Source organism: Pecten maximus, chromosome 15 (genome assembly GCF_902652985.1).
Source record: "Pecten maximus chromosome 15, xPecMax1.1, whole genome shotgun sequence".
Classification (NCBI taxonomy): domain Eukaryota; kingdom Metazoa; phylum Mollusca; class Bivalvia; order Pectinida; family Pectinidae; genus Pecten; species Pecten maximus.
In genome coordinates this window covers 22,654,737-22,680,260 of record NC_047029.1, presented here as the reverse complement: position 1 = coordinate 22,680,260, position 25,524 = coordinate 22,654,737, and the positions used below count along the sequence as shown (strand labels likewise).

Below are 25,524 nucleotides of genomic sequence, written 5' to 3'. Positions count from 1 at the left end.
TCTAGATTTATTTAGTATAACCCAAGTCAGGTGTCATTATATTAATGGTGGAATTTTCACAACAAAGGACCATAACTCCAGGAAATAAGTATGCAACAGTCTATAATGCCAAGAGATACATAATTTGAATGTTGTAAAATGTTGAAAATTGTTACAAATATTTGATGGTAATTAAGATATTTTGTGGAACAAATATTTATAGATATCCCTAGCAACAACTATTAATATCAACCACATAAAAACGAAGCATGATCATGATGATGAGTATAAACAAAAAACATTTCATGATATAAATTATAGCAGTACACAATTTTTTTTCCAATGAAAATTAAATTAATCTGAATTTGAAGTGACATCACCACTTTACTAGCATATTTGTAATACAAACTTTGTATAACCTAAAATTTGATTGGCATATTTCATATTGGCGAGTCTCACAAGAAATCATCTTTTCTAGCCAATTATGGATATCTACATTTGTAAATACATTGTAGATATGTTGTATAAAATACATGTGCATGCTGATCAATTACATCTATATGAAATGTAACATATATCTGTTAGTGTTATTTAACAAGATATAATAATATTACAGTAGGCAATTATTATCACTCAGTTTAGTTTAGGCACATGTATATATATATATTATATAAAGATCATGGACATGACATTGTAAACTGATCAGTGTTTTTGTTCCCATTATTTTTCAGCCTCACGTGGCTTTTGAGTTGGGAAAATTCATCGACATTTTGAGAAATTTGGGAAAATACCAAATTGCCAAAAAAAACAGCACTGATTTTGTCAAATAAATTTATTAATATATAGTTCATCATGTTTTCAGCATTATTAAACTAAACATCACTTGCTACAAAAAGAACACATTATGAGTGGTTTAAAATCATCATGTGCCCATATATTATGCCAGCATGGTGAGATATCACTTGTTGCTAGTAAAGTTCTGAATTCGTTGTTTTAATCCTTTGAAAAGATCAACAAGTTCCTCTTAATCAGTCGACGAAAGCTCCCTATATATTCAGGTGGTAAATCCCGGTAAGAATGAGTATTCATACCCTGCATGCACTGCACTCTGACAGGGTATAAGAAATCCCTCCTAGTCATGAGTCTACAGTTGATAATGTAGCAAGCCCCGCACAGGGCGGCTGTATGTACACATATTTTTGAGTAGAATACTTATATACATGTATATCAATATATGATTTGGATAATAACTATCAGTATCCTAAATAATGTATCACTAATTCTAACAAGACCTTCATGATTTTTTTCAGTCTGTCATTTGTGTAGTATTCGGTTTTACGATGTCTGCATCATTTGAGCACTTGAAATCACTGACATCTATTACAAATCGTTTTAATGATCAAGATCTAAAACAACAAAGATCGCACGCCTCTAGGTCTACAGGATGATGTTGCATGTTTGAAGTGATAACGTTCATATTAGTTAGGTTTGGAAAATACTTTATGGCTTCGGAACTCGCGATGTTATCATTTAAAAACAATTTTTTTCAACTTTGATAATTGGGAAACTTCATTGAAATTTTGGGAAAATACAACATTTTTGGCCTAGGAGAAACAATCATTATTCGGTGGTAAAACAGGCCAAACAAAAACACTGCTGATAATTATGGCCTGTAGTTTTACATATATCTATAAAATATATACAGGTCATCAGTATACAGAGAAGTCGCTGGGCTCATATGATCATGTCATAGTATGTATACTATACGACATCAAAACCTATGCAGAGGTCGTGATCACCATGCATGGCACTGTGGGTAAAACAGCTATAGATACCCGATGTATTATATATATATGTATCCCTTGGTTAGGGGTACCATATGGATTGTGGGTTTATGACATATTTATACGTATCCCTTGGTTATATTTATTAGGGGTACCATATGCATGTTGATTGTGGGTTTATGTTCCACATACAACATAATGAGTGTCAATAAAAAAAATATCTTCCTATAACACATGTGCTAAATTTGATTATATATTCATACAATCATATATTGAAAGATTACATATAATAGTCATTGCTTTTGCTGATCTCACCTATAAGGAAGGAAGTCTCTGAAGGACAGCAAAAATTTAAACACATCAAATGTACAATCAACTACATGTTCTAGTAGCTAGAGTTTCCTCTGCTATACTAGCTCTTTTACACAGGTACATGTGAAGACTTTATATTGTGAAAGTCTTATAATTAATATCATGAGATTTTTTATGTAGATAGATAACATATTTGTTCAGGGACTCGTATTTATAGGAACTTGTGGGTTATATAATATTACTGGTACTGTGGGATTTGGATTTGTGGGGACTTCTCAGATGGGAGACAGTTTACTTACTCAGGGTTCAAGGAGTAGTTGTTACTTGTGGGTAGCTAGGGTGACACTAAACATACTCATCAGGGTCTCTGGAGTTGTGGGGAATTCTTGGCTGGGAGACAGTAAGCTTAAGGTATACTTGTGGGTATACGTAGGGTACCGGTGAAACAGTTAAACTATACTTACTCATGCATCAAACATTATGATATATACTTATATAACAGTAACGGTTTATACTCACTCAAGGCTCCTGGAGTTGAGGGTAGTTCCGTTACACTATATGGTATATACTTAGTTATGTGACAGTAACGGTTTATACTCACTCAGGGCCCCTGGAGTTGCTGGCACTTGTGGGTTTGGTGACACAGCAAAGATGTATGGCAGGGTGGCCAGGAAAGCCACAGCAGCAAACTTCATGATGAATATCTGTAAAGGGCAGAGAAATGCTATAATAACAGGCAATGTTAATTGATTTATAAATCCATTTGCTGACATTACACACACAACATATGTCCAATTGGGAGCCATTTTACATGACCGGATTTATCTAGACACAGTCAATCACCAATCTAGCTACAGTACTTCATAGTAACATATGCATGATTAATGGGGTCAGGATTCCCAAGGAAAAACATCTAAATTTCTTCGAGGCTGACCAATTTCATGAACTTAACATTATTACATCTAGATTTGTGGGTATCCAGCTAAAAACCCACTTACTTTAAATCTGGTTATACTATATATATACTGAAGAATTACTAGCTTGTAAATGCAAATTTTGTGATTTCAACTGCTGCTGGTATAGCCATATAGTAACCCCCTCTCCCCTTAGATTTTCCTTAATTATTTTTATTGGGGGGTGGGGGTGGGGGGAGCATCGTAGGGAATTCAGTCTCCAAAACTTAAAATTTGCAGGTATGCAGCAATCTATTTATCGGGACCCGACCCGCATTTTACCTTACCTTATTAGTTAACAGATACTGATTAATGGGACGTACGCGACACACACTGTAATTTGTTTGACAAATAAAAATGTATAGACTAATCGTTGATTCTATTTGACTTATATGGGAGGAGCATACAGGATTACAACTTTTAGTCAACAACTCCTATACCACAGTAGTTGGATCAATATCCATGTAGAGTAGTTACTGAGCTTATATAAGGCATTAAATGAATTACAGCCAGCATATATATACATATACAGGCTAACTATAGAGCCAGCCATTGTATACAAAATAAATGTCAGACAGAAACTAGCTACATCAATATTTTTTTGGTTTCATGCTTGGCTAGCAATTCCATGCCTCGTTCACAATTGGCACCAATACAGTTAATACAAGGCTGTGTGTAGATAGTACATACATACGACTGAAAAATATCTTATACAGTATAATGATGTGTACATGTACAGTATTTATGTATATCTATATATAGCTCAAGTGTACATAGATCTATACATACATATAGGATGACTGACAAAAGTCTATGGGATCTGAAATCCTCCCTGAATAGACAACACAATCATCTGGTATTGAAGGCTAAATTTATGTTTTTGTAACGTATGAAAAAATTGAGGCCCAGGGGCCATCGACCAATCATCTGTATGACTGTATAATGGAAATAAGTTTGGGTTCTACAAAAATAAACATGGTTTACAACATATTGAAATCCTGGAGAAAAGCAATATTCTTCAAATTCAAATGAACCAATTCTTACGTAGGCAGAATTAACAGATGTGAAATAAAATATCTATAGGTTCTACTCAAGTTATGGGGTCACTGGAATTTTTATTCATGTGTAAAGTTTTGTGATTGTCCTATATAGCTAGTCAGGGACAATTTTGCGGGGATTAGATTTCCGTATCACTGCAGTGTCATATTTCACATTCTACATATACCTGGTACATATATTTGTATAGACTTCACCATGATTTTTGTTATATACCAATATATGAAAATAATATTATCAGGTATGAATTACCTGTTATAGCTATACTATATACACCGCACCCGTATACCAGTACCATATTCCTGTGACAAAGGTAATAACTTCAGCTAGCTATATAGCTAGACCATATATAGTGGGTTATGGATAATGAAAATAATTTTAAGGTTAGATATATATGTATAGAGTTATAAGCTTGACTGTTCATTGACCTTCACACTACTTTGGACTTTGGGATATCAATCTGTCATAAAATGTTGGATTTAAATGATTTCCCGGTCCCAAGCTAGCAGCTTAAGGGAGCCACACCCTCTGTTTATATAATTTTAGATCTCTTTTTCCCTTTGGAGCCACACAACACACCCTCCTTTTATACATTACATTTCCTTTGTCCAATAATTTATAATGCTCCATACCAAATTTCATAAAAATCCATTCAAGCATTCAGGACTAGCAGTGATTTAAGAATTTTCCTCAATTTCTGCTATTGGACCCCACCCCTCCAGCCCCAGGGGAGACACACCCTCAGTTTATACAACATTAGATCTCATTTGCCCTTAATAATGCTCCAAACAAAATTTCATCAAAATCCATTCAGGCTTTCAGGACTAGTATATAGGGATTGGATTTAAAGGATTTACCCCTAAGTTTCCCCTACTGGGCCTCGTCCCTCTGGCCGGGCCATGCCAGGTGAGCTAAAAACTTCAGAATCCATTAGTTCAGGAAGCATTTGTTGTTAATCAATCTTTATATGTACATGAGAAGGTGTACTCCTGGTATGGTAACAACCAAATAGAGACTGTATCTTCATCATATAATTCAGCTAACAGACAAGGAAACTTTAAGCTTTATTAAAGCTTCATTTTCAAATTAAAACCAGAACAAATTAAATAGATTACAAAAGTCTATGGGACAACACAGTCCGTATTTGATCGAATAATCCAATCATACTGAACGACACATGTACAGTTCAACGTTTATACAGACAAGAACACAGTTTTTGGTGTGTTGTAAATTTGTATAACATAATTAACATATCTGGCAGTTACAAATATTTTTTATAATCACGAAAATTTGTGAAACATTCCATATTTATTACTTGCTTTGGAATTCACGTATCAAAATTGAAATGATACAGAGGAGATCAATTAGCAAGGAATATTGTCACTTTTAGTTCACCTTCAATTTGGTCATTGGAGGTTCATGAAAATTGTCATGAATTTTGTTCATCTTTTTTTTTGAGAATATTGTTTATGAAGCTCTATTCTCTGCACTGTCTACCATGATGATGAAATCTTTAAGCAGTTATATATATAATGATTTTTATAGTAAAGCTCAGGTAAAATGAACAGTCTTGTTCTTTTGAAGGAAATATATTCTACAGTCTATTACAAAGACTTCCAAGAAAAATTGTAATATCAACAATTTTTCAAAAAAAATTATGCAACACACATTATCAGAATCTTAATATATTTTTTCCACAGATCACATCTGTTGTTGTACTGCTTAAATTAATCTACATGTAGTCTAATAGTCTTCCAGGTGAAATGTTATAATTATCAGGATGAAGAATACACTGACCCGATTACCTTAATCTTGCAGAATTACCTCCCTTACAACAGTAACATTATATTAAAAGTCTGCTACAAATAGAGGAAAGCTGGAGTATCCAGAGAAAAACCACAACCTACATGGTTAGTACCAGGCAACTGCCCCACATGGGTTTTGAACTCGCAACCCAGAGGTGGAGGGCTAGTGACAAAGTGTTGGTACACCACTCAGCCTCTATATCTAAAGAAACAGCTCATTTAAATAAACTAAAAGTATGCTAAATGTGGTTTAACAATAAATATTTTAGGTGTTCTGGTAAAGAAATTCAGTCTGAACTATTTTTTTTTCTCTTTATTTGGACTTTTCCTGACACATTACATATGAATGAATGGATCTTGTTTTTTTTAATCATTATAATGTGGAGCCTTATATACAGTAGCCATGATAGTTAATGTGCTGACATACAGTTGAATATATTGCTTGGATGATGAGAGCAGTCAAGCATGAGCCTCAGAGCACTCTGGAGCTCCCCTTGGCCAAGAACATATATACAGTATATGGGTTTGACATGCACTGGAGATAAAGGATGATGTCAGTTGGGTTAGTGCACGTGGTTTCCCCACTAATTATATTACACATTTTGCTTTATTGTTTTCCCCTGTGAGCTTTTCCTCCAACATCCAAGATTTGTTCCATTAGCGGTGTCTCAAAAGCTCTACAATGCTGATCTTGTGAATGCTTTAATGTAACGGTTATTTTCATATTTTATTTCATGTTTTTATTTATAGAAATATTTCTACAATTTTCATGATTGTGATAATCCTGCAGAAATCATTGTCAACCCCAACCTTTCATGCAGCTTCTTGTAAAATAATGGTAAACTATTAATGATATTGTAACCCTGGTAAATACTAGCCGCAATATACCGCTCGGCTAGAGAGATCTTCTCTTTAGCTCGATCGGTTGAGCGTAAGACTAGTAAGCCAGAGGTCCCGGGTTCGATCCCTAGCGGAGGCAGTGATTTAAATTCAATTTATCATGCGCTCTGTTACATTGGCGCCCATGTAGGGACTCGGGAATGATACTCATCGCTGCTTGCAAAAGCATCGCTGTTACCCCTGGAAAACTCGAGGACGAGTTCTTTCCTGGAAGGGGAGTATGTAACCCTGGTAAATACTAGCCGCAATATACCGCTCGGCTAGAGAGATCTTCTCTTTAGCTCGATCGGTTGAGCGTAAGACTAGTAAGCCAGAGGTCCCGGGTTCGATCCCTAGCGGAGGCAGTGATTTAAATTCAATTTATCATGCGCTCTGTTACAATATCAATATCATATTTTGCATCATTTTTGCACAGAACTGGAAGTACATGTCATGCATGATCAGTCTATACAATCCGTATACGTAATTTTGTGCATTCTGTTCTACAGTCTACACATTGTTGAAAATCAGAGTATCAGATTAAGTTGGTAATAAACAAGTTATGTACACCACAAGCATTACTTGTTAGAAAACACCTATGTATTGCAGCCTTGTGTAAATTATTATTCATGATATATAATGCAAAATGAAAGTTGAAAACATTAAAAATATCATGGTAGGCAAAATTTTCAATTTCTCCACAGCTATGCAACAATCTATCAATTTACAGCTAATTAAAAAGGCTAATATATATCTTTATTATGAGGAATAAAGTACATGTATAGTATTAGCAGTTAGTGTTCCTAGATAAATATGCTGCAGAAGTTTATTGACCTGACTTTCAAAAATAGAAGTAATAGGAAACGCTACTCCATAGGGAAATCCCCGAATCTTTGCTCCACCATTTTTTTAATGCAAGGGACAAGCATGCAATAACGGCTCCATAGGCCTAGTAGAAGTATTCGGGTTGACTGACCATCTCTAGTTTCATTAGGAGTGTGACCGATGGGGAGAGGTGAGGTCTGGGACCGGGGTGGGGATAACTCTAGGTCGCCGTACTCGTCAAACTGTTTACCGAGAACATTACTCGGGCTAGTATTTAACCAAGAGGTAATTAATTGTGACTAACACATACTAAATATCAGTAACGTACCAAACATAGACTGGTTTGTTCTTTGTGTACATGCACAGTGGATATTTTTGACGTGACCTCTTTTTCACAGCCTCACAGTAGTCTCAGCAGTAGGCCATCTAACATTGCCCAGGGTCGGTTACATCTGCGAGTTTATGAGTGATTTCCAATATAATCAAGACAAGATAAAATCTATTCGACTTACCAGAAGAACCAAATGGATCCAAATGCAGTCGTGTTCGATAACTTACGCCAGTATTGATGATAAATCCTTCTGTTTGGGTACGCTTTCGGAGTTAGTCACTTCGCCAATCCTAAATATGGCGATCCCGATCGTGACGTCATATACCGGAAGTATTTTTGGTTGTTACTAATAAAAGAAACATATGCTACATTTGTATCCTGTTGGGACCAATAAAACAATGTACATCTATAGGCAATGATGACCTTGAAAACACCATACTTCGCGCAAATATGTGAGTTTGGACTTATATAAGTAACAAATCATAAGGAATAACAATAAGATTTTGGTAATTTTCATATCAAATGTTTATTTGTCTAAAATAAATAGCTAGAGCACCGATCGAGTATTCATAGGAAATATTTGGGAGAAGGCGTTTCTAAGTTTGCCCCCTACCGTTTTACTGTATTAACTTGTTTTTTTTTTATATATATATCAAAAATTCTTTTTTTAATTGTTTTGTATAAAAAATTCAAATTCTTGATATCAATTTATAAAATTATTTAATAAATTTGATAACAGGGCGCCGTTTTATTATTTATTCATTATTATTTTTATATCATGAATTTTTTTTGATAATCGTTTTTTTTTAATGTAAACAATGTGAATTTTGATAACAAAAGAAAAGTTATATATATATATATGTATATATAAATGAGTAAAGTTGTCTTCCTTCGTTATTTGTGTTTCTAAGCAATATATATAAATGAGTGGATAGACAGTAAAATGGCGCTTCATACTATGCTTGATATAAACTTTATTTCATTCATATAAATATATACATGAACATAACATGTAAACCATTTTCTCTGTATGAATCGGGTTCAGAAACAAGCTCTACAACTATAATATTTCTCCGTTTCTAAAGTAGATAAGCTGTTAAGATACCGCGCCGAGCCGAAAAAAGAATTATTAGAGGTTAATTTTGTATAAGCGAATGTGAGAAGAAAACGAGGGAAGTGGAACAATTAAGGGAAAGTGGAGAAATGGGTATGTTGTCTTTGCTATAGAGCGATATCTAAACGTGAAAAGCGCCATGCTTTTACAACTACGTATTTGACAAATGGACAATCATTCGATTAGTGTATATTATGTCAAATAAAGAGTATGGAATTGCAATAATGGGACCTGTTCTTTGTGCAGACAAACCAGTTCGTCTATTTTTAAATGTAATATCTCAGTCATATATCTTGACGGACATACATATAGCAATGCAGGCCTTGGAAGTCTTTGCCAAAACCCGTCTGAAAACAACAACAAAAATCACCATGCAGGTCCGTATTTCATCACATGCAGGGACTTAAGAATTAGTTACAGTCGACATGTATTTTGACCTCCCCTAGTGTGTATAGCACATTTTGAGACATTTTTGGGGGGCTAGATTAAAATTCCGTATATGAACACCGGAAAGGGGGTGGGGGTGGGTTTGGGATAGATTAAAATTCGGTAAAAATGACACCCCAGTGTTCACATACAAATGTATACGGACTTTTAATGTAGCCCCCCCCCCCCCCCCCCCCCTCCCTCCCCTCTCCCCTCCCCCACCCCCTTCCAAACAAAACCCTCAAAATGTGCTATACACACTAGGGAATGTCCAAGTGTTGTGTTGTGGAAACTCCGGCCGAAACGAAGTGAGGAAAACAATAAAAAGCATCGCTGATTCTGTTTATTCTTAAGCTGCAGTGCTTCTCCGTGGACTTTTACCTTCTCTGTATTTTCTCTCTGTTCTCTAAATACAATACATGTATATACACTGGCGCCAAGTAGTGTCATGTGATGTATGTAATCGTCGCGGCCAGTACTCCCGTCATCAAGTATAACTACATCCATACCGAAGTCGGGTATCTGATCGTCAGTCTAGTTCCGACAAATATTTAAATTATCTTTACAAAGCAATACCAATTTATCAACCCAGCTCAGTTGTTTCTATCATCAGTTTTATTAATATCAGTTTATGGCCAACATATTTGTTTTTCAGTAATTAAACTTAGCATAGGGATTTGTTTTGAAATCTTAGACAACAAGTAGGTTTTCGGTATACAAGTTTGACTGGCGTTATCAGTCTATCTATTTCTAAAGATACGAGAGAGAGAAAAAGAAGTACAAAAGGTGTACAATAATTACAATAATTTTGATCTTTTGCCATATAACGACAGAAGATTAACAAGCGGAAAAAATTAAAGTTGATGAAATTTAGTTTACTTGAACAGAAAAAAAACAACGAAAAAAAAAAAAAAAAACACAAAAAAAACATCGCTTTGGCAATCAATTTAAGAACGAGTGAACTTAGACGTGTCGAATGTTTTATATATATTTGGAAAAAAAACTCGTGTACATGAAACTCATTGATGACCGATTGATAACACATTTTTTTTTTTGCAACTTACGTACACTTCTCCATATATTTTGACTTTTTTAGTACAACATAAAATTATACATTTAAATAATTCTGACTAACTAAGTTCACTTTGATATACTGATATAGAGGCGAATCCAGCAGTAGAGATAACAAATTGTCAACGCCTAAATGTAATTAATTGAAAGTTAGTTACCTACTTCCAATCACGCGGGAACTCCGGGGATCCCACACGAGAACGGGAATAACCCTTTTCGAAAACGAGGCAAAAGGGAAATCCAGAAAAAATGGCGCTGACCGATGAGTTAACAAGGCAGCAGGGCGGCGAGATACTTATTTACTGCGAGTTTAAAAGAGCATTGTCATTGTTAAATACCTCGATAATAAGCGACAGGTAAGTTTCACTACGGAACACGAAAGGCACACAGCAAATTGTTTCAGATTGACGAGGACATATTGGAAACACCCCATCTAAAGGTTAGGCGGGCGCATCGTGGGTGTGTACCGTAGGCCGGCTGAAAATACAGGGGATGTTGATCAACCCGTGTTAATGGGATTTAAAAAGCGATCCTTGAGATATGTTTTGAACGCAAGTACTATTTTATAACTTCATACAGTTGTTACATTTTATCAGTATTTCCAACTTTATAAAATTTATTTATTTATTTTAAGAGTAGGCTAGGCCTATTCATATATATACGGTGGCAGCTAAGTAAATAACATGCTTAGAATAATCAAAATGACGAGTTAAATTAATGCACCTGCCTCATTCTGGTTTTAAATGTGATAATTATAATCAGGATCAAAACACTCATGGATATTATTGTAATCGGTTACTGTATTTTTATTTATCATTTATGTGACTATACATTTAGAAATTGATAATCTCTGAAACATTCTTTTTTGAAAAGTTCTAGTTTTATTGTAATGAACATTGAACAAACTTTCTGATAAACCTTTTTGTTGTTTAAAAAAATCCATTATATTGATGATGTTGATATTTTCATTGCAGACTCACCAATAAATTTGAGAATAATGTGACGATAATTGTGGAGGAGAATTTGATAACTATACGAGAAAAAGGAAAAGTGCTGTGTTGTGACTTTGTTGAGGCTAAGTTGTCTCCCCTGACATGCAGGGGTCTGAAATACTTCCCAAATGGCGAACTTCAGTTTACAATATATGTGGACAGTGAGGTGAATCAGGAAATGTACCACATGGACACAAATCACTCAAAACAGTCGGACTTTGTAGAGAAAATCCAGCTGTATCAAGACAAGTGCTACTGTGCAAAGTGTGGCCAGAAGATTTTTGCAGACCACTGGTCAGTCATTATTTATACGGTAAACTTGTAACTGCTGGTCAGTCTAGTAAAATTTAGTGATGCACTGTCATGCCAGCATTTCTAAGGTCATAAGGTTACAGGTCAAAGCCAAATTTAGTAGTGATGAGACTATTGGTGGGCAGATCCTCGATAATTGTTGAAAATTTATCAATTAGAAATAATTCTAGAGTCATTGATTATAATTATATATATATAAGATGTCATAATCAATCAAAGAAATCTTATCATAAATTTTCCTGTATTCCAGAATCGTTCCTAGACATTTGTTTTACATGTTATATATCGTATAAAGCTTTTTTGTGTAACCTAACAGTTTTCACAAAATTTACCATCAGGTAACAAAATCTGATTACAAATGATAATTGATCGGAAGAGGTCATCCTGTTGTTCTGTTTATTTGATTACAAAAATCTCATCCGATTCCCATCTCTAGATGAGACATTAGTTGTAAATTGATAATCAATTATTTGTTATAATTGGAACAGCCTTACAGTAGCTAGTTGGTGAATTAGATAATTGGCAGTAGAGCTGTGTATCGCAAGGTGGGTAGCGATACGATTCATATCGCAATACATGGGTCACGATACAATATGTATCACGATATATGAGAAGCTGATGAACTATCAGATATCTGGTATTCCATCGTACAGTAGTCATGTTTTGTTTGTGGTATTTCCGGAAAGGGTTCTTGAATTAAGATAATTTGGATTTGAAAGAACTCCAACAGGCAGCTTTATAAGTCACTAGAACGGCCTTGTCAGCCATGTTGTTTGCTACAAAACGTGAGCTACTGTAACGTTGGTCAAGGGAGATAACTACACATTTTCAAGTATCACGATACAAATCAACGATGCACCAATACATGGATGCATCTGTGAATCGTTACACCACTAATTGGCAGATAGCTAGCTGTATGTTCAAATTGAAGAAAATGAATACATTCTTGTGGTCATATCTTATTTTGTTTTTTAAATGTAACCCTTGTAAAAACTAGCCGAAATATACTGCTTGGCAAGAGAAAACTTTTCTTTTGTTTGATCAGTTGAGCTTTCGGTAAGAGTAGTAGGCCAAAGGTTCCAGGTTCGATCCCTAGGGGGATTTCAGTTAGGCATACAACTTACATATTGCATCTAATAAAAAAATTATATCTATTTGCTACACTATACATATTTATCCCTATTTATGTGTTGTTTACAGTATCTTCATGAGAGTGTTGGCTCTGCCATCAGAGAACTGGGCTGACTACAGCGACATGTGGTTCTGTCACAATCACGAAGGCGAGGAGAATAATGTGACACCCCATCAAGGCAAACTCTTACTGCCCAAGGAGAAACAGTGTCTGGTTGGCGACACCTACTTATTGGTGCAGGGGCGTCACCTGAAGCCCGGTCATACACGAACCACCGGAGACGCCCTTCACTGTCAGCGCTGTGGTAACCAGCTGGGTGGTAAAATCCATGAAGGATCAGGACATGGAGGTTTGTATTTGTAAAAAGGAATTAAGATGTTTACAATCCAGGGTTTTTGCCAGGCATATTTTGGGTCCGGTACACGGACCCATTCCCAATTGAAAATTGGCACATATTTTCCCAATTTCGGTCTATATTTTCCTAATTCCGGTCTGTATTTTCCCAATCGCTGTTAACATAAGACAACCTAAAAATTTGGATTGATACGAGCTTCCATTCATTATTTTGTCAACGTTAAAATGTTACCATGAGTCATCATGTTGTTGTTGGTTTTGCGATTCGCGCATGCGCTTGGGTAGTCTTATTGAAGTCATATCATATCTGCGTTTGAATCGCCCATTTAAAGGGGAGTTTAATGCAAAGCGTTTACGTACATTGACTCGTTCTATTTACCGAGGTCAAATCAAGTACTGGACTCGGGACGATGTCACACAATTCCAAATATTACGCAAAGAAGATTTTGCTCAAAGATTCGAAAGATTTAATGAAAGTTACGAGCTTTTTCAAACGAAATACTGGTAATTCCTGATCTGAAAGTCAGGCAGCTGCTTCAAACGATCTCCAACCTGACTGATTTCACTCTTGACAAGCTTGTTAATGAGTTTAAGAACACTAAAGACAGAAAATTTAACATTCTCTGATTGATTAAAACAAATATCCTGAAAAGAGATGTTGACTTGTATTCATTTGTACAAATATTATGAAAAGAAACAGCTAAGCTTGTATAATTCATATATTTTTCCAATTTTATAATATATTCCCAAATTTGATGAAACACCGATGGTATTTTCCCAATTTGTGGAAAATGCCGATGATATTTTCCCAATTTTTGTTCAGGGACCCTTTCCCAAAATAGCTGGCAAAAACCCTGCAATCTTACATAGCTTTTGTTGAGTTGAAGGAAATTATATATCTCAACCTGAGTGTAATAGTTCGACTGGTCATCTCAAAGCCGTTCAAACTTTGGTTAATTTCAAATAAGTCAGAAAAACAACAACCAGAGCTCAAAGTGGATATTTTTACCAGGTGACCTTTTAAGTATAACATCTCTTCGTAACTTTTTCAATTGAGAATGTCATTTTAGCATTGACTTCAAACTTTGAAAGATCAACCAAATCACAAATTTTCAAGTTTTTTTAGTGGCCATGCAGGTGCACGTGCCTTATAGGTCAATAACTGGTCGCCAATGGTGAATTTAAGGTGCCATGGCCACTAAAATAGGTGCCACTTTGAGCCCTGACAACTGTTCATAAGGTAGTCAAAATTATGTTAATCAAGACTTTGTAAGATATTTCCTTTTTTTTTTGCTATGTGTTTCTTTGTTATGTTTATGGGGTACCAGTTATATTGAACTGTTTTTGTTATAGAGGTTGGGCTGTGTCGGACATATCCCGTATATAAGATTTTCAGACACAGTGTACTGTTTCACAGACTGGAAGAAACTATTGACAGAGGTCCCAAGTAAGTATCCAATTGTATAGATTACATCAGTCGATCAGTAAACTATTGAATGTATTAATTCCCCACAATAAAGTTAGGGAAGCTACAAAAGTCTAATCATCCCCTCGTAACAAGTTGGTGATGGTATATAGCTATAGGGATAGGCTGGTATATATCATCTTCGCTAGCCAAGGCTTCTGATTACGTTACACTACACGAACCCTTGGCGGATATAGTTGTGTTCAAACCGTTGCGCCCTGGAATCCCAGGGCACCCAATCAAATCGCGTTTTACGTTCGGGCTTGGTTTCGCAGTAAACAAAATTGCGGCACCCAGTACAGAGCTACAATGTCGACTATGTCATGGCATTTTACCTATATACAGAGACATACAATCTTTAGGGGAACATTCGCAGTGTTTGATAAATCTATTTAAGTCATTGATCACATATCTCATCGAAATGACACAAGCCTCCATGTGTGTTTGTTAACATCACAGATGAAGTAAATCGGTAACGCTCGTTTTGATTGGTCGAAAATTTCATGCGTAAAGAGTGGTAATTTTGAATCTCCGCTAGAGGGCCAGAACTGACGCCTATATCCGCCAAGGGTTCGTGTAGTGTAACGTAATCAGAAGCCTTGGCTAGCGAAGATGGGTATATATGTACATAGCCAAACAATGTCCTTGCTCTACTGACTCCTTTAATGATCCAATTGTTCTGAAACTTCATACACTAACTCACAAACATCATCTCTTGTACAAGTTCCCATTTTAACTACATTGGATAAAAATGAGGTCACTGTTACTATTAATAGATTTTCGACCTGGCTGAACCAAATTACTGAAATTTCATACACTTACTCATTACCTGGTAATTATCAGATAGTTCTGTTACTCAACACTCTTACAACTATCATCATTTGTTCTGATATTTAGCAGTGATTTCCTGAGTGACATTGTGACAAGACAATTCTTACTGTCTTTTGTTGTGTATTGGCCATTGTTGAATTGCGATGTGATCTATATCGCTTGAGTAACTTATTGATGTATTATTACTTACCAGTAACTTCTGGACGATATAAGACGTAGTGAACATGTTTGAGGTAGTGTCAGATTTGATACTTATTTCATTTTACCCTAACAAGATGGTGAGCTTTACAAATTTCCTTAGCTATCGTCCAAGGTTTTCCGTCAGTCTGGACTAACATCTAATATTTATGTGGTGAATGAAATGTAGTATAACACATTTAAGTTCAAAAGGTTTATTCTGTAAACTCCTAAACAGAATTAACTTTAGGAGCTAATTTTTTTGGACAGAACATCTGTCTGTCCATCACTTGATACTGCAGTGCTATTTTGACAAATAGCAGCAGTGATCACCATTACCTGTTTAAGCTTGACAGAGCTAGTGAAAGGAGTTTAATGAAACTTTAGTGCAGAGTTCAACATAGGTAATTCTACTACTACTGAACGCCTGAACTTTGTCTGTGTTTGTCTATTACAGGTTTGAAGTGATGACAGAGGACTACTTTGCTAACTTGATCGTAGAGCAGAGTCATCTGTACACAAGTTTCCGCCTGGTCATTGAGGCGAACAAGGGAGAACACACTGTAACATGTCTGGTCAGTTTCAGTCAAAAAAAATTCTAAAAATGTCCAGTCAGTTTTGGTCTGAAAAAATTGTAAAAATGCCCAGTCAGTTTTGGTCTGAAAAAATTCTGTAAATGTCCAGTCAGTTTTCAGTTTTGGTCTGAAAACATTTTCGTAGTAGTCAGTTTTCTGAAATGTCAAAAATAAGGTAACTAGTCCCAGTTTCATGAGTATTGAAATACCTTAACTTAAAACTTCCTTGAGGAAAGCATTACAGAACATATGGAAAGTTTCTTAACTAAGATTTTTCCTGAAATCTAATCATTTTTCTTTTTGACACCTCTATAGAAACTTCATTAGGTAAGGAATGCTGAGGAAACCAGGGTCTAATTTGATTAAAGAGAATATGTTTTTGTATGCATCTGATAGTGTACAATGTATATTTAATCATTGAGCAGTCATTTATAAAACAAACAAAAGATATAATTTGACAAAGGTTCAATAGCTATACATGTATGTAATGCATTTCTGGCATTAATAAGGATATTCTATTTCATCAAATTATAAATGTTTTCTATGTATGTTTATATTAGAAGAGCTTACCGAAAAACTAAATACTGAATGAAAAACTGTGTTCTCTGAGGCATCGTGTAAAGCTTCACAAAGGTTAATAGTGTGTTAAAATGATGCAATATTCTTCTCATAATAATTATGATCATTTTACACCTGTGAATACATATTGATATAGGTAATTGTGTCATTGACGTAAATAAAAACTTCTTTATTACAGGTTTGGCTAATCGACCCATGTCTGATGGTATACATAGACCGCTGTTCATTAGACGAGTCTCGTATTCAGCTCCGACCGACAAAAGTGCTGAAAATGTTATACAAGTGTCAGATTCAGCCGGGAGGGTAAGGTCAATTCCCTTGTATAGTACAATATTTGAGGGTAAAGTCATAACCTTTGTAGATTACAATATTAGTGGGTAAAGTCAATACCCTTATAGAGTACAATATTAGTGGGTAAAGTCAATACCCTTATAGAGTACAATATTAGTGGGTAAGGTCAATACCCTTATAGAGTACAATATTGGAGGGTAAGGTCAATACCCTCATAGAGTGCAATATTGGAGGGTAAGGTCAATACCCTTATAGAGTACAATATTAGAGGGTAAGGTCAATACCCTTATAGAGTACAATATTGGAGGGTAAGGTCAATACCCTTATAGATTACAATATTGGAGGGTAAGGTCAGTACCCTTATAGAGTACAATATTGGAGGGTAAGGTCAATACCCTTATAGGGTACAATATTGGAGGGTAAGGTCAATACCCTTATAGAGTACAATATTGGAGGGTAAGGTCAAAACCCTTATAGAGTACAATATTGGAGGGTAAGGACAATACCCTTATAGAGTACAATATTGGAGGGTAAGGTCAAATACCCTTGTAGAGTGCAATATTGGAGGGTAAGGTCAATACCCTTATAGAGTACAATATTGGAGGGTAAGGTCAATACCCTTGTAGAGTGCAATATTGGAGGGTAAGGTCAATACCCTTATAGAGTACAATATTGGAGGGTAAGGTCAATACCCTTATAGAGTACAATATTGGAGGGTAAGGTCAATACCCTTGTAGGGTACATATTGGAGGGTATGGTCAATACCCTTATAGAGTACAATATTGGAGGGTAAGGTCAATACCCTTGTAGAGTGCAATATTGGAGGGTAAGGTCAATACCCTTGTAGGGTACAATATTGGAGGGTAAGGTCAATACCCTTGTAGGGTACTGTAAAGCAGATGAATGAAGTACTCTAAAATAATTAACTTTCATGGAGAACTGTTCGACTAAACTATATAAACAAACTTACTACTGTGAAAACATTAAAACATGTCACCGTTTTCTAGGGCACGGCAGTCTGCTTGATCTGTAGCCTCCTTAATTATATCAAAACTGATTCATTTTTATTACGATTCCAGCAGACGGTATCTGTCGTAGTATCAATGCTCTCACATGTACAGCATTCGCATGCGTTTCAAACATACTAGTGATACCGATTACATGTTTTCGAGAGCCCTCGGAAGTCTACCATCATTTCTATGTAGTTCCGAATGAAGCTTTAATAAGCATGATCAACTCACTTCCGTTCGATGGTTAACACAATTTAAAGGAGTTTTTACTCATTTTACAGTGAGTATTGAATCAGTTTTGACTTCAGAATATAACATAAATAAAACACAATGACAGATTTGTTACTTGTCCCGTCGGACAAGTACTTTAATGATTTCACTTGTCCGACATCAATTTCGTCTGGTACCGGACAATCGGACAAGCGTTAATGACGACCCCTGGTACAATATTGGAGGGTAAGGGTGGATTCATTTTTTTAGCCCACCATCATCAGATGGTGGGCTATTCAAATCGCCCTGCGTCCGTGGTCCGTCGTCCGTCCGTCCCTCCGTCCGTCCGTCCCTCCGTCCCTCCGTCCGTCCGTCCCTCCGTCCGTAAACAATTCTTGTTATCGCTATTTCTCAGAAAGTACAGAAGGGATCTTTCTCAAATTTCATATGTAGGTTCCCCTTGGTGCCTAGTTATGCATATTGCGTTTTGAGACCAATCGGAAAACAACATGGCCGACAGGCAGCCATCTTGGATTTTGACAATTTAAGTTTGTTATCGCTATTTCTGAGAAAGTACTGAAGGGATCTTTCCCAAATTTCATATGAAGGTTCCCCTTGGTGCCTAGTTATGCATATTGCGTTTTGAGACCAATCGGAAAACAACATGGCCGACAGGCAGCCATCTTGGATTTTGACAATTGAAGTTTGTTATCGCTATTTCTGAGAAAGTACTGAAGGGATCTTTCTCAAATTTCATATGAAGGTTCCCCTTGGTGCCTAGTTATGCATATTGAGTTTTGAGACCAATCGGAAAACAACATGGCCGACAGGCAGCCATCTTGGATTTTGACAATTGAAGTTTGTTATCACTATTTCTGAGAAAGTACTGAAGGGATCTTTCTCAAATTTCATATGAAGGTTCCCCTTGGTGCCTAGTTATGCATATTGAGTTTTGAGACCAATCGGAAAACAACATGGCCGACAGGCAGCCATCTTGGATTTTGACAATTGAAGTTTGTTATCACTATTTCTGAGAAAGTACTGAAGGGATCTTTCTCAAATTTCATATGAAGGTTCCCCTTGGTGCCTAGTTATGCATATTGCGTTTTGAGACCAATCCCAAAACAACATGGCCGACAGGCAGCCATCTTGGATTTTGACAATTGAAGTTTGTTATCGCTATTTCTGAGAAAGTGCTGAAGGGATCTTTCTCAAATTTCTTATGAAGGTTCCCCTTGGTGCCTAGTTATGCATATTGCGTTTTGAGACCAATCCGAAAACAACATGGCCGACAGGCAGCCATCTTGGATTTTGACAATTGAAGTTTGTTATCGCTATTTCTGAGAAAGTACTTAAGGGATCTTTCTCAAATTTCATATGTAGGTTCCCTTTGGTGCCTAGTTATGCATATTGCGATTTGAGACCAATCGGAAAACAACATGGCCGACAGGCAGCCATCTTGGATTTTGACAATTGAAGTTTGTTATCACTATTTCTGAGAATGTACTGAATGGATCTTTCTGAAATTTCATATGTAGGTTTCCCTTGGTGCCTAGTTATGCATATTGCATTTTGAGACCAATCTGAAAACAACATGGCCGACAGGCAGCCATCTTGGATTTTGACATTTGAAGTTTGTTATCACTATTTCTGAGAAAGTATTTAAGGGATCTTTCTCAAATTTCATATGAAGGTTCCCCTTGGTGCCTAGTTATGCATATTGCATTTTGAGACCAATCGGAAAATAACATGGCCGACAGGCAGCCATCTTGGATTTTGACAATTGAAGTTTGTTATCGCTATTTCTGAGAAAGTACTGAAGGGATCTTTCTCAAATTTCATATGGAGGTTCCCCTTGGTGCCTAGTTATGCTTATTGCATTTTGAGATCAATTGGAAAACAATATGGCCGACAGACCGCCATCTTGGATTTTGACAATTGAAGTTTGTTATCTCTATTTCTCAAAGTACTGAATGGATCTTTCTCAAATTTCATATGTAGGTTCCCCTTGGTGCTTAGTTATGCATATTGCAATTTGAGACCAATCGGAAAACAACATGGCCGACAGGCAGCCATCTTGGATTTTGACAATTGAAGTTTGTTATCGCTATTTCTGAGAAAGTGCTGAAGGGATCTTTCTCAAATTTCATATGAAGGTTCCCCTTGGTGCCTAGTTATGCATATTGCGTTTTGAGACCAATCCGAAAACAACATGGCCGACAGGCAGCCATCTTGGATTTTGACAATTGAAGTTTGTTATCGCTATTTCTGAGAAAGTACTTAAGGGATCTTTCTCAAATTTCATATGTAGGTTCCCCTTGGTGCCTAGTTATGCATATTGCGATTTGAGACCAATCGGAAAACAACATGGCCGACAGGCAGCCATCTTGGATTTTGACAATTGAAGTTTGTTATCACTATTTCTGAGAATGTACTGAATGGATCTTTCTGAAATTTCATATGTAGGTTTCCCTTGGTGCCTAGTTATGCATATTGCGTTTTGAGACCAATCTGAAAACAACATGGCCGACAGGCAGCCATCTTGGATTTTGACAGTTGAAGTTTTTTATCACTATTTCTGAGAAAGTATTTAAGGGATCTTTCTCAAATTTCATATGACTATGGTGCCTAGTTATGCATATTGCGTTTTGAGACCAATCCGAAAACAACATGGCCGACAGGCTGCCATCTTGGATTTTGACAATTGAAGTTTGTTATCACTATTTCTGAGAAAGTATTTAGGGGATCTTTCTCGAATTTCATATGTAAGTTTCCCTTGGTGCCTAGTTATGCATATTGCATTTTGAGACCAATCGGAAAATAACATGGCCGACAGGCAGCCATCTTGGATTTTGACGATTGAAGTTTGTTATCGCTATTTCTGAGAAAGTACTGAAGGGATCTTTCTCAAATTTCATATGGAGGTTCCCCTTGGTCCCTTGTATTGCATTTTTGGACCAGTCTGTCCTGAAAACAACCTGGCAAACAAACAGCCATTATCGTTAAATCTCAAATTTCTTATATAGCTAGGATTCCCTTGTTTGAAAAGTACTGGAGGGATGTCTCAATTTGCACAGATTAGTAAAATGAAGGGAAAAGTAGAGAAAAGATCAATCTGACATGGAACCTATGAAGATCATTCAATGGTGGGCGCCAAGATCCCTCTGGGATCTCTTGTTTATGTGAACAACTTGTAAAAGTGTATTTGATCTGGTGCCTTCAGTATAGTTTCCTATTTGTAACAGAGGTCATGATAAATTATATTTACTTTACTGCCTCTGGTAGGGATCGTAACTGGGACTTCTGGCTTACTGGTCATATGCTCATCCAGTCAAGCTAAAGAGAAGTTCACTGTAGCCTGGCCATTTATATTGCGGCTAGTATTTACCAAAGTTACACTCAAAACCCTGCCTGGAAAGACCATTCTCTCAAGCCAAAGCAATATGCTTCTGCTAGTATTACCAAGGTTAAATATGTCTGCCATATAGAGCATCTGATCTCTCAATATGCTGAGTCCAGATATCAATAAGATCTTCTGTGTAAATAATCTCCAATAAAAAAAAATTAGTTAGTGTCGCAATGATAAGTAATTTTTGTACCTAAATTTGTAACTTTGTTTTTGACAGTTGCCCACCAAGCCCTGACCATACATTTTCATCCTGGAAAACTGACCAAGCTGTCCACAGCATCCAGCTGCCGTACCCAATGTGTGTCCAGCTAGTGTCATTACTGGTTCAAAGTTCAAAATGTGTACCTCGATCACAGAGGTTCCTCAACAAGTTCTTTGTAAGTAGCGCCCTCTATTTTCACACCCAATAGTTGTCCTGATAGGTATTCAGTTACCTGTGAGTAGATTACTCTTTCTTCAAAAATTCAAATTGGCCTAGTTGTATGGGAGAATTTATGTGAGAACTCACATTGAAGTTCACAGAATGCAATGAATAATAGGAATTCATAACCCCTTGTTTTAATGCAAAATTTTCACCAATTGATCTACATTTTTAGCCCACCATCTAGTGATGGTAGGCTATTCATATTGCCGTATGTCCAAGGTCCATCTGTTAACAATCTTGAGAATTCCCTTGTTTATTTTTCAGGTTGGTTTCTTGAGGTATGCAGACAAAGGAGGGTAAAGCTGTTGGTGACCAAGGGGAATAACCCTGTTGTTGATAAAGGGAGATAACTCTGTAAATAGCACGGCTAATGACAAGGAGAATGAACTCCAATGGTGATTGAAAAACAATGAGTTACTCTGCAAACCAATCACACAATGTATATCAGCACATTATTGTTTTGCACTGCCTTTTTTACTGTGTAATTCCATGGTAAAATGTATTATGACATTACAAAAAAATCATTTTTTTGTCCAAATTTCCTCACCATTACAGTGATGGTTGGAAAAAAAATCAAAAACCATAATTTAATAATTTTATATTGAGTTTAAAAAACTCAGATTGATAAGTTGTGTCAAATAATTTTTAATGATAGTTGTTCTTATTATCATATCTACCAAGTTAGGCCTAAGAAATATGATTTTTTACCTCTTATGCATCACTATGTTTTTTCTGCTGATATGGACTCTAGTTTTTATAAAGAACATGTAACCGTCATTCACTAAATTACCTGTTTGTTTTATTAATTGTATATTGCATATTCTATTAATATGTACTGTTAGTACACATTTTTGTACTCTAATAATAATTTGAGTGTGTTTCTTATTTTCAACATAATGACAAAATGATAAATCAGAGCTTCCATATTTTTTTTATATTACCAATATTTTATTCCCCCAGCTGGAAAAATTATACAATTCAGAGGACCTGGGTTCGAGTCCAAGTCTGGTTTTGCATTTTCCCTCTCCTGTGAGAGGTATGATTCTATCAATTAGGGTTGAAATATGTTAAGATAAGAGTTGTTCGGTGAGTTTATGACAATTTACGTATTATACGGTTTGGAATTGAAATGTTAAACAATTATTCAACAACCACCAAATCAAAATGTAATAAATTATTTTCAAAGTTAATTTTTTTCAGGATAATATCTGTAAGATTGAAATTACTTGATGATGATTCAAGAGATATAATAAAGGGAATAACTCCAGTTGTCAGAAAATAAGGGGGGATAACTCTTTTACAGTTGGATCAGCTTATGGTATTAACCTGGTAACAAAATTTGAAGTTTATTCGATTTGTCAGTTGCTTGAAAAAGTACTGTGGGATGATAGTAAATGTATGTATTTGCAAACTGTTAAGAATTTTAATACTCTGAGGCTCTCAAATCTATATATATTTTATTATAATTTAACTTGTTAGAAATTAATTTGATAATAATTAATTAAGGTATTCTGTGGACATTGTGTCACCCTGGCTAACTACGAGCTGATCCTAACAACTTGGATAGTGAGATCATCTGTTTATAGCAATAGGTAGATTGTTGGATTAAAGAACCCAAGGTTCTAGGCTCGATTCCTGGAGAACATGGGTTAGAAAGTCGGCTAGAGGTCCGCGGTTTGATCCCGTTAGAACATTGGACTGTAAATCCAGGAGTCTGTGGTTTGATTCCTAATGGAGGCATTGAAATATCAATGACCACAGTTACATTACGATCCATTTAGGGCAGGACATGAATATGTGTATGTAATGTTACAGGAAAGCTCTTGTATAGAAATATATCGAAAGCGTGACCAAGGTTGTGACGTAAAGGGTTATTAGCCATATCAGTTTCATTTCACACGTGTAGTTTTAAAAAGGAACAAAATTTTTACCTACCTCCTTTCGTTTGATGAAACTGAAAATACAATTGTTTGTTTGTTTGTTTATGCATAATTGTAATCGCTGATGCTGTCACTTTTATCTTTGTTTCTGTCGAGTGTTGTTACTGTTTCCTGTCATTAATGAATCGTGGGCATTATACCGTTATGTTAAAGTTATGAAGAACAGTCTCAACTGCTTTTTGTTGTTTTATTTAGCCAAGTATAACACTTCTATGCAATAATCTTAATAAAAAGATTTGACACAAATTGTCTTGTTTGTTACTGTACATGGGTGTAAATCTGACTGAAGATCTGGTGTTACTGTATACATGTGTAATTCTGACTGAAGATCTGGTGTTACTGTATACACGTGTGTTATTCTGACTGAAGATCTGGTGTTACTGTACATGTGTGTAATTCTGACTGAAGATCTGGTGTTACTGTACATGTGTAATTCTGACTGAAGATGTGGTGTTACTGTATACACGTGTGTAATTCTGACTGAAGATCTGGTGTTACTGTACACGTGTGTAATTCTGACTGAAGATCTGGTGTTACTGTATACATGTGTAATTCTGACTGAAGATCTGGTGTTACTCTACACATGTGTGTAATTCTGACTGAAGATCTGGTGTTACTGTACACATGTGTGTAATTCTGACTGAAGATCTGGTGTTACTGTATACATGTGTGTAATTCTGACTGAAGATCTGGTATTACTGTATACACGTATGTTATTCTGACTGAAGATCTGGTGTTACTGTATACACGTGTGTAATTCTGACTGAAGATCTGGTGTTACTGTATACATGTGTGTAATTCTGACTGAAGATCTGGTGTTACTGTATACACGTGTGTAATTCTGACTGAAGATCTGGTGTTACTGTACATGTGTGTAATTCTGACTGAAGATCTGGTATTACTGTATACATGTGTAATTCTGACTGAAGATCTGGTGTTACTGTTCATGTGTGTAATTCTGACTGAAGATCTGGTGTTACTGTATACATGTGTAATTCTGACTGAAGATCTGGTGTTACTGTATACATGTGTGTAATTCTGACTGAAGATCTGGTGTTACTGTACACATGTGTTATTCTGACTGAAGATCTGGTGTTACTGTACACATGTGTAATTCTGACTGAAGATCTGGTGTTACTATACATGTGTGTAATTCTGACTGAAGATCTGGTGTTACTGTACACATGTGTAATTCTGACTGAAGATCTGGTGTTACTATACATGTGTGTAATTCTGACTGAAGATCTGGTGTTACTGTACACATGTGTAATTCTGACTGAAGATCTGG

At 36.0% G+C, this 25,524-nt stretch overlaps 2 protein-coding genes across 7 annotated transcripts in view; one reads left to right on the top strand and one right to left on the bottom strand.

Moving 5' to 3' along the window:
• The window catches only part of LOC117343778 (integrin beta-PS-like), a 37,088-nt gene extending 28,835 nt beyond the window's left edge, over window positions 1-8,253 (bottom strand). For 2 of the 6 annotated variants that reach the window (XM_033906270.1, XM_033906271.1), the window contains exons 1-2: window positions 8,106-8,252; window positions 2,677-2,779 (exon numbers count right to left, since the gene is read on the bottom strand). In XM_033906270.1, the coding sequence (XP_033762161.1) occupies window positions 2,677-2,770 (94 nt within the window). In that variant the 5' untranslated portion in view covers window positions 2,771-2,779; window positions 8,106-8,252. Of the gene's footprint in view, window positions 1-2,594; window positions 2,604-2,676; window positions 2,780-8,105 lie in introns of all 6 variants that reach the window. The other 4 variants (XM_033906274.1, XM_033906275.1, XM_033906272.1 and 1 more) reach the window with 3 other exon arrangements.
• A 2,445-nt stretch (window positions 8,254-10,698) lies between these two features.
• LOC117343776 (E3 ubiquitin-protein ligase E3D-like) lies at window positions 10,699-24,482 on the top strand. Its single transcript, XM_033906268.1, has 8 exons — window positions 10,699-10,891; window positions 11,510-11,821; window positions 13,040-13,320; window positions 14,679-14,772; window positions 16,256-16,373; window positions 17,131-17,255; window positions 22,090-22,249; window positions 22,561-24,482. Exons 1-8 carry the CDS (start codon window positions 10,785-10,787, stop codon window positions 22,594-22,596), a joined length of 1,233 nt encoding a protein of 410 aa, XP_033762159.1. The 5' UTR covers window positions 10,699-10,784; the 3' UTR covers window positions 22,597-24,482.
• Window positions 24,483-25,524: the final 1,042 nt, after the last annotated feature.

What these genes read in the sequence shown, in the direction of transcription:
- LOC117343776 (XM_033906268.1), top strand. Translation starts at nt 10,785, where the DNA reads ATGGCGCTGACCGATGAGTTAACAAGGCAGCAGGGCGGCGAGATACTT. An exon ending in AAGATTTTTGCAGACCACTG is followed by an intron (nt 11,822 to 13,039) that starts GTCAGTCATTAT and finishes TGTTGTTTACAG; the next exon opens with TATCTTCATGAGAGTGTTGG. An exon ending in ACTATTGACAGAGGTCCCAA is followed by an intron (nt 14,773 to 16,255) that starts GTAAGTATCCAA and finishes TGTCTATTACAG; the next exon opens with GTTTGAAGTGATGACAGAGG.